At 41.8% G+C, this 13,021-nt stretch overlaps 1 protein-coding gene across 8 annotated transcripts in view; it reads left to right on the forward strand.

Annotated features, from left to right (window-relative positions):
* The window catches only part of LOC110538919 (phospholipid-transporting ATPase IA), a 133,455-nt gene that overhangs the window by 111,793 nt on the left and 8,641 nt on the right, over positions 1-13,021 (forward strand). For all 8 annotated transcript variants that reach the window (XM_036937899.1, XM_036937892.1, XM_036937895.1 and 5 more), the window contains 3 exons: positions 961-1,017; positions 1,316-1,423; positions 7,525-7,613. In XM_036937899.1, the coding sequence (XP_036793794.1) occupies positions 961-1,017; positions 1,316-1,423; positions 7,525-7,613 (254 nt within the window). The remainder of the gene's footprint in view (positions 1-960; positions 1,018-1,315; positions 1,424-7,524; positions 7,614-13,021) is intronic.

Genomic DNA, 13,021 nt, shown 5'->3' on the forward strand with positions numbered 1-13,021 from the left:
GGCTCCAAACTTCCATTTAAGAACCTTGTGTTAGCCTCATCGTCTTGCTGTGAGACTATTTATCAGTTTGTTTTGGTTTCTTTATTTGCTGACCGAAGCGTCATTACTGTGTATAAGTTTTTACAAAAAAAAAATATATATATATATATATATATATATACAGTGCCTTGCGAAAGTATTCGGCCCCCTTGAACTTTGCGACCTTTTGCCACATTTCAGGCTTAAAACATAAAGATATAAAACTGTATTTTTTGTGAAGAATCAACAACAAGTGGGACACAATCATGAAGTGGAACGACATTTATTGGATATTTCAAACTTATTCCAAACTTATCGCTTGGGGTATGTCTCTATCAGTTTTGCACATCGAGAGACTGAAATTTTTTCCCATTCCTCCTTGCAAAACAGCTCGAGCTCAGTGAGGTTGGATGGAGAGCATTTGTGAACAGCAGTTTTCAGTTCTTTCCACAGATTCTCGATTGGATTCAGGTCTGGACATTGACTTGGCCATTCTAACACCTGGATATGTTTATTTTTGAACCATTCCACTGTAGATTTTGCTTTATGTTTTGGATCATTGTCTTGTTGGAAGACAAATCTCCGTCCCAGTCTCAGGTCTTTTGCAGACTCCATCAGGTTTTCTTTGAGAATGGTCCTGTATTTGGCTCCATCCATCTTCCCATCAATTTTAACCATCTTCCCTGTCCCTGCTAAAGAAAAGCAGGCCCAAACCATGATGCTGCCACCACCATGTTTGACAGTGGGGATGGTGTGTTCAGCTGTGTTGCTTTTACGCCAAACATAACGTTTTGCCTAAGAATACATCTTCAGTTACACATATAAAATGCGATCTGTCAGTGCTTTCCGTGTCGAACTTCTGGTGACTTTGATTTGAACTTATTCTCAATGGCAGGGAAGATGTTGGTTTAGCATTTGACTTTGTGCTTTTCTGTTTCCGAGTTTGTGGTCATCACTGTGTGCCTCAAAGCTGGCCTGGAGACCTCGTCTTGGACTATGGTAGGCTCTCTCCTCTTACTACAATATCTTGTCTATCCATCATCGTTCTCATACCACAGATACCTATAACAATTGGAACAAAGGAAGATCTTAAAAGGTCCATAAGGATATGTTCCATCCATCTGTTCCTCTTCCTCCTTCAACTCTTTGCCACCATTCACATTACATAGGCCTTACACCAGAACGACTAGCAGAATAACTTAGTCATTGTGTAATTACTCTGTAAGCCTCACCCTCACCTCCCACACTGTGTTTATATATGTAGACAAAAGGATGTAACATGCTCTGTCTCCTCCAGTTCAGTCACATTGCCATCTGGGGCAGCATCAGCCTGTGGGTGGTGTTCTTCAGTATCTACTCCTCTCTGTGGCCACTCATCTCTCTGGCTCCGGACATGTCTGGCGAGGTAAACACTCAACTGAAACTCCACCCTCCTTTAAACCCAGCAAAACATGTCTGATAACCTCTGCATTCACAGAACATTAGTAAGGGCTCCATTGGAAAATGAACAAACGTTGTAGAAATGTTCACTGTTTTCTGGGCATGCCCCCAGCGGTGATAAACCCTTCTATGTGATCACATCATTCATAACTCAACGTAATGAACAGTATCTCCTATCTCATTGCTGTTACTGACTGTGGTTGGTGGGAAGGTTTCAATGTGTCTACTCCGTAACCCAACAGTGTGTTTTTGAACGGAGGGCCCCAATATAAGGGCACAAGGCGAGACCCATATGCAGACACAGGAGGCAGATGGTTGGGCTCCGCAATTTATTATTACACAAGGGGTAGGCAAAAGGAAGGTCGGGTACAGGCAAGAGGTCATTAACCAGCTCTATCTGCCCCTCTCCGTCACTCTTGCTCTTTGTTTCGATCTCTATTGATCTCGCTCTCGCTTGATCTCTCACTTACTCTTGCTCACTCTCTCTTTGCCCTCTCATCTTTCTTTGCGGTCTCTCGCTCTCCCTCCATCTCTCTTTTTCTCTCCTCTCTCTCTCTCTCTCTCTCTCTCTCTCTCTCTCTCTCTCTCTCTCTCTCTCTCTCTCTCTCTCTTTCTTTCTTTCTTTTTGCTTGGAATGCCTGTCAGTGTCAAATAGTATTCAACATAAAAGGTTTTTCCAGAGGTTGATTATGTGAAGTGACCTCTCTGTCTCCTTGGGCTCTGGTCAAAAGTAGTTCACTATGTAGGGAGTATGGTGCCATTTGGGATGCACAACTTCACTCCCTTCCTCTTTTTACTCACATGTTTTTTTTGGATGGAGTTATTTATATTCAAGTGCACCTGTAGAGTCTCCAGCCCAGGCCGCTCATCAGGACTCACTTGCTTTGAAGCACAAGAATGCCCCTTCAGAATGGCACTGAGATGCCAGCTCCACCTACTGTATCGCTAGATAACCCAACCTCTCTCCACTCACATGCCAGCTCAATACAGCCGAGACCACGCTAGGACCCACAGAACAGAGACGATCCGTAGTGTGTGTGTTTTGAGTGTGTGTTTTGATTGTATGTGTTTGGGTGCGCGAGTATATCTACGCTTACTTGTGTGAGTGTGCTGTCACCAGTGCCCCTGTGATTGAAGGAGCAGGGCCCCAGATGACAGTTTTCCTCACTATTTCTCCGCTCTGCCATATCTTTCCAAAACCACCAGGAACCCCTAGAAACTCCAGGGGGTGGATTGAAACATCAGGCTCCCAGCTCCCCATGGTTTGATAGAAACCCACAAGGTTCCTCACTTAAACCTGTGAAAGACTCTATGATGGAATTAGAGAGGCACTTCAGCATTGCTGTTGAGTTGACTTTGTACCCCTACACTGTTTTCCCTCTGTCTCGGTGTTTTCGGAATACTTAAGGTGTCATAAGTTAGCCCCCTCTGTGATTAAAACCACACACATTAGGAGCCCAGAACCAACAATTTATGGAAGACTGAAGCGGCAGTGTAAGGCACAGGCTAGTCCATGGTGTGAGACTTTGCATTGTGTGTGTTATTTGAATGAGTTTATGCATTATAATTCAAATGGATATGGGCGTACTTGGGCGGACCCAACTGAGCAAGTCCAGTTTTATGTTTTCCATAGTTAAAGCTTAGTGGGGTGGGGGTGTTAAGGGATTGTGAACTCGTCATTTGCTTTTGCGTTGCAATGACGTCGTGGGGGTCATTTGCAGAGTTGTGGGCCGCATCCGATCAAGGCTCCTCTCACACACTCGTGCTCTCTTTCTTTCTCCTTCTCTTGCTTTTACTCACTTTTTCTCTCTTTCTTGATCCCACTCTCACTCTTTCTCCTTCCAGGGCATTAAGTGCGCCGCCTCCATCTCTTTTCTCTCCCATCAAATCCTCAGGCACTGGCTTTTTCTTTCTGCGGCTGTGTTCACAGCCTGTCCAACAACCCTAAGGATTTTGTTTGGCGAGGTAGCATGGAGCTGGTCACCAAGGGATTGGGGGTCATTTTTGGCCACAAACAAACACATCCAGCTTCAATTTGCAGTAGGATACAACTCTGAACCCTCAAGTCACCCAATAACCCTTCCCCTAGCTCCCTAGCGCCATAGCAGAACGGTCTACCCCTATGTTCTAACGTCCATCCAGATTGTAGTGTGGTCCGGTAGAGCCAGTAGAATTTAGGGACATGGATGGAGGTAGACCAAATCACTCACTGGGACTGGATTTGACTTAAATAACCCTAATTTCACCGGGCCCAATAAAAAGAGACGCACAAAGAGAGACTGCGCCCAGGCTCCTAGTGTCTGAATATTAGCATCCAGAGGCTTTGGCTTTGGCAACAACCAGGCTCATACCGAGAAAAGGGCAGAGACTCAAATTTGTCACCCTTTACAGATATGACAGAACGAGACATGGTAAGAGTGAGGTGTGTGTGCGTGTGGAAAGTTGACTTTTATTTATCTATGCTTTCTAAAGTCAAAAGGTCTAGGAACAGAGTGAAAGCCAAGGCCTTGATTGTCCACCCTTCATATTTACCATCACAATGGCAGGCATTAACATTCTTGGAGTCCCACAATCACTGTGGCCTGTCATGCATGGTCAGCCAACTGCCGCTGCTGTGAGACCCCCTGATCAATGCATCCAGGCATAGTAATCACACGCCTCTACTCTGAGCCGATTGGATCAGTCTGTTCCTTTACCATCGCATTAAGGATGGCTTTGAAAAATATATTTTCTTAGACTAAGACACAGTTTCAAGAATGTCAAATATGACAAACAACTGTATTGGCGTGCCCATATCATATTCAGAGTGAAACAACAGTCTCATTTGTATATATAAGTAAATTCCAAATTTGTACAGCAAACAAATTACACCTCTATACGATGTACAAAACTGAGCTCTGCAAAAGCAACAAAAGCTTACTCGTCTGCTCCAAACAAGATCTTAGGCCGTGTTGAGTGGCAGACTGAATGCTCTTTCACCTATGGCTATGAACGTTTCTAACTTGTTAGTGATAGACTGTATGCATGTGTTTGAGTGTGTGTGTCTGCGTCTGCGTCTCCAGTGGCTGTGAGAGGTTGACGGCCTGTCAAAACACTGCGGACACCACTGTCTGCCTGCCCAGATGAGTTTATTAGTTTGTCCTAAAAATACAATCACACACCCCTGCACTCCAGCTCTCATAGGCCTCCAGGAATGAGCCATTGCTAGCATCTACCAAACACTGCTGGCTCGGCCAGGATTTAGTGTATCTGTCATCCAAATCTTTAACAGGTAAACGTTTATTAAGATTAAGTTAAATTAAGCTTTGAATTTACAGATTAGCAAAGTAGTCAGACCTTCGATGCAGTTCATTTGGAACAGTATTTTTCAGAAGTTTGTTAAAATTAGAAGCTGGTTTATTTTTCATGCTCGTTGACTTAATTTAATCTATTTAACGTGCTGAGCCTATAAGCGCAGTTTATTTTCTAAATACTTTCAAGACAGTTTAAATGCGGTTATTCAAATGTGTGATACACTGGATGAAAACAAAAATATTTACAGTGATGTTACGAAGAAAAAAAAGTCTAGGTTTCTATCCGGGACTTCCTAACTTCAAACTTGACGTGAAAATGTTATTTTCCCTCAACTTATGTATTTTCGTCATTGCCGGGCAACATAGATAAAACTCCATTCATTCCAATACCATTTCAAACATTAGGAAAATGCCATTTTGATGTCCAGTTATTTGGGATTTCCTCTTTCCCAGATGTTTTGTCATCCATTTCGCTGGTAATAGCTATTTTGGGAACACCTGAACTCTTTGATATCTTTCACACTGATCCGAGTGTGCGTGTGCCCTAATGCGCCGTCCCAGGGTCCAGCTTGTTTCGTATTACAGGAAGACCATTGTCTTGTAAGGCCCAAATTGCTGATGCGAGGGGACGTGTGTTTTGCTCGTTAACATGTAATGACAGATAGTTTCAATGCAGCCGGTCCAAAGCAAACACAGCCCTGCGGAGACGACTGTATGGGACGGCCCACGGCAAGAGTATCCCTCCCTGCATCCCCCTGACTTTCCAGACCAAATGAAACCTCCCGAGTCCTGGAGTTCCGACAGGGCCAATGCGCGTTCGTCTAAACAGCAGACTGTTGTCTTGATGATCTGTGTGTTTTTGATGACCAGGGAGCAGATGCTGTCTCCTAAGATGTCAGAGTTACGATATCTGGAGAGATGTAAGGCCTACATCAGAGGTGGATGAAGAAGAGTTGCCTCCAAGCTTGCGTTTTCCCAATGCATATCATATCAGTCTCAATGCACTCTTAGGGTTGCATCCTAAACAGCACCCTTTTCCCTATATAGTACAATGCACTACTTGTGATCAGAGCTCTGTAGGGCTCTGGTCAAAAGTAGTGCACTAAATAGAGAATATGGTTCCATTTGGGCCTTGATTATCTCATGTATCTCATCTGTGGATTTATCTTGGCACTCTGTAGACAATGAGAGCGTTTAGAATATACTGCACACACAAACATTGGGACAGTGTTTATTATTTGAAGGTTATATAGCATAACAAATAGCTCTTTCTCTCTGTTGGCTGTCCTTACTACTACAAGTCAACGAGCATGAAGGGAAATGGTTCCAATGATACACACACACAGCTGTAGTTGACCTCCATCCTTTTATAGGTCAATGCATGGAAGGACTACCTTTAGAACTTATATCAGTGGACTTTGATGTGTAGCTGCTCTGCCCTTCTCATGTTTCTCTCGAAAATGTGATGACAAGGGTGAATAAGTGTGTCCTACTGTATTTCCTCCCCTCTGGCTAGAAGTTGGCACAGATCTAGGATTAGCTACTTGCTCACCTTAATCATTGGAGGGTTGGAGGGAATGCAAAACTGACCTTCTCTTTGTCTGAGGTCAGCTACAGTACATCCTACTCCATCCCCCTCTCCACTGGTATGGTGTGTGTCTAATGCCTCTTCCTAGTCAGACATGGAGCTTTACCCAGTCAATCAATCAATACAAATTTTTTTTATAAAGCCCTTTTTACATCAGCAGATGTCACAAAGTGCTTATACAGAAACCCAGCCTAAAACCCCAAAGAGCAAGTAATGTCGATGTAGAAGCACGGTGGCTAGGAAAAAACTCTCTAGACAGGCAGGAACCTAGGAAGAAACCTAGAGAGGAACCAGGGGTGGCCAGTCCTCTTATGGCTGTGCCGGGTGGAGATTGTAAGAGTACACGGCCATTAAGGCCAGATTGTTCTTCAAGATGTTCATAGACGACCAGCAGGGTCAAATAATAATCACAGTGGTTGCAGAGGGTGCAACAGGTCAGCACCTGAGGAGTAAAAGCTTCCAATTGGCTCATTCTTCTCCCCTGTAACTGTTCCCCAGGTCATTGCGGTAAATGAGAATGTGTTCTCAGTCAACTTACCTAATAAAATAAGGGTCAAATAAAAAATGTCAGTTGGCTTTTTGAGACAGCGGGTGCTGTACCCAAGGTTCTTCACTGATAGGGAATACTTGTAAAAAGGGGTTTGGACACACTTCCCATTTGTGTCATTTGGAATGACCCCATTAAAGAGTGTAAAGGATACGACAGTACTGACTGACTACCATAGTAAAGGACACTAAAGTACTAACTAGCATAGTAAAGGACACTACAGTACTAACTAGCATAGTAAAGGACACTACAGTACTAACTAGCATAGTAAAGGACACTACAGTACTAACTAGCATAGTAAAGTACACTACAGTACTAACTAGCATAGTGAAGGACACTACAGTACTAACTGCACAAAGCTAGTTCCTCAGTCCTAGGTGGGTTCTAAGGATCACAGTTGAAACTAAAACAACATGAGTGTCATTTAGTCACGGTGGATTACCAACTATGGTCAAATTAGGTTGACCCATCATTTTATTGTTTAGAAATGCCATTTTATGTAATAGAAATGCCTAAAGCAAGCTGACCCTCTTATTTTCTGCTGAGGACCTCCTTTACTGCTTCACAAACTATTTTCTTTGCAATGACCCAAGGAATGTGTTCCTGTTGTTCTGTGTGTGTGTACATGTGTGTCTCAGGCGGACATGATGTTCAGTTCGGGAGTCTTCTGGATGGGCCTGGTCTTTATCCCTGTCACCTCCCTGGTCTTTGACATGGCCTACAAAGTGTGAGATCCCCTCCATGCACCTCCATGTCCTGCTTTAGGACACTTTTCTAGGGAATCTTCTTAGATCACAAATAGATCACATGCACTCAAGACATTTACATATACAGTTGAAGTCGGAAATGTACATACACTTAGGTTGTAGTCATTAAAACTCATTTTTCAACCACTCCACAAATTTCTTGTTAACAAACTATAGTTTTGGCAAGTCAGTTAGGACATATACAGTGGGGCAAAAAAGTATTTAGTCAGCCATCAATTGTGCAAGTTCTCCCACTTAAAAGAGAGAGGCCTGTAATTTTCATCATAGGTACACTTCAACTATAACAGACAAAATGAGGGAAAAAAATTCAGAAAATCACATTGTAGGATTTTTTATTAATTTATTTGCAAATTATGGTGGAAAATAAGTATTTGGTCAAAACAAAAGTTTATCTCAGTACTTTGTTATATACCCATTGTTGGCAATGACAGAGGTCAAACATTTTCTGTAAGTCTTCACAAGGTTTTCACACACTGTTTCTGGTTTTTGGCCCATTCCTCCATGCAGATCTCCTCTAGAGCAGTGATGTTTTGGGGCTGTTGCTGGGCAACACAGACTTTCAGCTCCCTCCAAAGATTTTCTATGGGGTTGAGATCTGGAGACTGGCTAGGCCACTCCAGGACCTTGAAATGCTTCTTACGAAGCCACTCCTTCGTTGCCCAGGCGGTGTGTTTGGGATCATTGTCATGCTGAAAGACACAGCCACGTTTCATCTTCAATGCCCTTGCTGATGGAAGGAGGTTTTCACTCAAAATCTCACGATACATGGCCCCATTCATTCTTTCCTTTACACGGATCAGTCGTCCTGGTCCCTTTGCAGAAAAACAGCCCCAAAGCATGATGTTTCCACCCCCATGCTTCACGGTAGGCATGGTGTTCTTTGGATGCAACTCAGCATTCTTTGTCCTCCAAACACGACGAGTTGAGTTTTTACCAAAAAGTTATATTTTGGTTTCATCTGACCATATGACATTCTCCCAATCTTCTTCTGGATCATTCAAATGCTCTCTAGCAAACTTCAGACGGGCCTGGACACGTCTGGCACTGCAGGATTTGAGTCCCTGTGTCCCGTAGTGTGTTACTGATGGTAGGCTTTGTTACTTTGGTCCCAGCTCTCTGCAGGTCATTCACTAGGTCCCCCCGTGTGGTTCTGGGATTTTTGCTCACCGTTCTTGTGATCATTTTGACCCCACGGGGTGAGATCTTGCGTGGAGCCCCAGATTGAGGGAGATTATCAGTGGTCTTGTATGTCTTCCATTTCCTAATAATTGCTCCCACAGTTGATTTCTTCAAACCAAGCTGCTTACCTATTGCAGATTCAGTCTTCCCAGCCTGGAGCAGGTCTACAATTTTGTTTCTGGTGTCCTTTGACAGCTCTTTGGTCTTGGCCATAGTGGAGTTTGAGTGTGACTGTTTGAGGTTGTGGACAGGTGTCTTTTATACTGATAACAAGTTCAAACAGGGGCCATTAATACAGGTAACGAGTGGAGGACAGAGGAGCCTCTTAAAGAAGAAGTTACAGGTATGTGAGAGCCAGAAATCTTGCTTGTTTGTAGGTGACCAAATACTTATTTTTCACCATAATTTGCAAATAAATTCATTTAAAAAATCCTACAATGTGATTTTCTGGATTTTTTTTCTTCTAATTTTGTCTGTCTTAGTTGAAGTGTACCGATGATGAAAATTACAGGCCTGGTGGCTAACTAAATACTTTTTTGCCCTACTGTACTTTTTTTTGCCCTTGTGCATGACACAAGTAATTTTTCCAACAATAGTAGATAGATTATTTCACTTATAATTCACTGTATCAAAATTCCAGTTTACATAGGCTAAATTGACTGTGCCTTTAAACAGCTTGGAAAATTCCAGAAAATTATTTCATGGCTTTAGAAGCTTCTGATAGGTTAATTGACATCATTTGAGTCAATTGGACCACGCAGCCGTCATACCGCCCAGGAAGGAGACGCGTTCTGTCACTTAGAGATGAACGTACTTTGGTGCTAAAAGTGCAAATCAATCCCAGAACAACGGCAAAAGGACCTTGTGAAGATGCTGGAAAAAAACAGGTACAAAAGTATCTATATCCACAGTATATCGTCAGTCCTATATCGACATAACCTGAAAGGCAACTCAGCAAGGAAGAAGCCACTGCTTCAAAACTGCCAAAAAAAAGCCAGACTACAGTTTGCAACTGTACATGGGGACAAAGATCATACATTTTGGAGAAATGTCCTTTGATCTGATGAAACAGCATCATGTTGTGGGGGTGCTTTGCTGCAGGAGGGACTGGTGCACTTCAGAAAATAGATGGCATCATGAGGCATGACAATTATGTGGATATATTGAAGCAACATCTCAAGACATCAGTCAGGAAGTTAGCGACGAGCAATCCCGTATCCGGGAGCGTAATCATAGCCTCAAGTGCATTACCATAACGCAACGTTTCCTATTCATGAAAATCGCAGATTAAATTAAATTTATAAATTGAAACACAAGCTTAGCCTTTTGTTGACAACACTGTCATCTCGGATTTTCAAAATATGCTTTTCACCCAAAGCTACACAAGCATTTGTGTAAGAGTATTGATAGCCTAGCATAGCATTAAGCCTAGCATTCAGTAGGCAACAGTTTCACAAAAACAAGAAAAGCATTCAAATAAAATAATTTACCTTTGAAGAACTTCGAATGATTTCAATGACGAGACTCTCAGTTAGATAGCAAATGTTCATTTTTTCCAAAAATAGTATTTGTGTTGGCAAAATAGCTCCGTTTTGTTCATCACGTTTGGCTAAGAAAAAGACTCGAAAATGCAGTCAGTACAACGCCGAACTTTTTTCCAAATTAGCTCCATAATATCGACAGAAACATGGCAAACGTTGTTTAGAATCAATCCTCAAGGTGTTTTTCACATATCTATTCAATAATATATCAGTCGTGACAGTTGGTTTCTCATCAGAAGCAAACGGAAAAATACTGCAGCTGGAGATTACGCAATAATTGTAACGGAGGACACCAAGCGACCACCTGGTAGATGTAGTCTCTTATGGTCAATCTTCCAATGATATGCCTACAAATACGTCACAATGCTGTCGACACCTTGGGGAAGCGACAGAAAGCCTAAACTCATTCGTGGCCCATTCACAGCCATATAAGGAGTCATTGGCATGAGGCGGTTTCAAAAAATGCGGCACTTCCTGATTGGATTTTTATCTGGGTTTCGCCTGTAACATCAGTTCTGTGGCACTCACAGACAATATATTTGCAGTTTTGGAAACGTCAGAGTGTTTTCTTTCCAAAGCTGTCAATTATATGCATAGTCGAGCATCTTTTGTGACAAAATATCTTGTTTAAAACGGGAACGTTTTTCATCCAAAAATTAAAATAGCGCCCCCTATATCCAAGAAGTTAAGCTTGGTCGCAAATAGGTCTTCCAAATGGACAATGACCCCAAGCATACTTCCAAAGATGTGGCAAAATGGTTTAAGGACAACAAAGTCAAGGTATTGGAGTGTGCCATCACAAATCCCTGACCTCAATCCTGTAGAATATTTGTGGGCAGAACTGAAAAAGCGTATGCGAGCAAGGAGGCCTACAAACCTGACTCCGTTACACCAGCTCTGTCAGGAGGAATGGGCTAAAATTCACCCAACTAATTGTGGGAAGCTTGTGGAAGGCTACCCAAAACGTTTGACCCAAGTTAAACAATTTAAAGGCAATGCTACCAAATACTAATTGAGTGTATGTAAACTTCTGACCCACTGGGAATATGATGAAAGAAATTAAAGCTGAAGTAAATCATTATCTCTACTATTATTCTGACATTTCACATTCTTAAAATAAAGTAGTGATCCTAACTGACCTAAGACAGGGAATTTGTACTTGGATTAAATGTCAGGAATTGTGAAGAGCTAAGTTTAAATGTATTGGGCTAAGATGTATATAATCTTCCGACTTCAACTATACACTGAGTATACCAAACATTAGGAACACCTTCCTAATATTGAGTTGCACCCCAATTCGTCGGGCATGTTCTCTACAAGGTGTTGAAAGCGTTCCGCAGGGATGCTGGCGCATGTTGACTCCAATGCTTCCCACAGTTGTTTCGAATTGGCTGGATGTCCTTTGGGTGGTGGACCATTCTTGATACAGACAGGGAACTGTCTGATGAAAAACCTGCAAGATCTGCAGTTCTTGACCCAAACCGGTGCGCCTGGCACCTACTACCATACCCTGTTCAAAGGCACTTAAATATTTTGTCTTGCCCATTCACCCTCTGAATGGCACACATACCCAATCCATGTTTCAATTGTCTCAAGGTTTAAAAATCCTTCTTTAACCTGTCTTCTCCCCTTCATCTACACTGATTGAAGTGTATTTAGCCAGTTCAATAAGGGATCATAGCTTTCACCTGGTTAGTCTATGACAGGGAAAGAGCAATGTTTTGTATACTCAGTGGAGAAAAAACATTTATAATATTAAGGTACATATACAAGCAATTTATATTTATGAGAATTTATAGGATATCTGTGGTGTAACATTTATAGTGTTTGATTCATAACAAATTCTTACGTTTGTAATATTTATAGTTATTTGATTTACTGACCGATTCAAAGTATAGATAAGTGTGTACAACTCAGATTTAAATCATTCATTGAGTATAGGGATCTCTTAATCAGCCTCATAGTCCTGGGAAAGACAAAGGAATTCAACTCACAGCAGATACAATTTGTTACAGACAACTGGCAAATTAAGCGAATAGGATTTTTATATACAGTGCCTTTGGTAAAGTATTCAGACCCCCAGCCTTATTCTAAAATTGATTAAATAAATAACAATTCTCAGCAATCTACACACAATATCCTATTATGACAAAGCGAAAACAGGTTTTTAGAAATGTTTGCTCATTTTTTTTTTTTTTTTTATCTAACAGAAATACCTTATTTACTTAAAGGGATACCCCACTTTTATTCAATTTTCGCCTAAATGACATACCCAAATCTAGCTGCCTGTAGCTCAGACCCTGAAGCAAGGATATGCATATTCTTGGTACCATTTGAAAGGGAACACTTTGAAGTTAGTGGAAATTGTGAATTGAATGTAGGAGAATATAACGCAATAGATCTGGTAGAAGAAAATACAAAGAAAAAACCAACCAGTATTTTTATACCACCATCTTTGAAATGCAAGAGAAAGGTCATAATTCTAGCCATCAATCTGGTTGTAATTCCAATATTGTCCACAAGATGGAAGCAGTGTTTGTGCAACGTTTCAGATGGATAACTTGACGTATGAGTGAACTACAAGACTTTTAGTGTGAAGGTACATTTGGGCAAATTGTGAAGGAGACAATCGCATTCATATTCCATTT

The sequence above is a fragment of the Oncorhynchus mykiss genome, chromosome 12 (assembly GCF_013265735.2).
Source record: "Oncorhynchus mykiss isolate Arlee chromosome 12, USDA_OmykA_1.1, whole genome shotgun sequence".
NCBI lineage: Eukaryota > Metazoa > Chordata > Actinopteri > Salmoniformes > Salmonidae > Oncorhynchus > Oncorhynchus mykiss.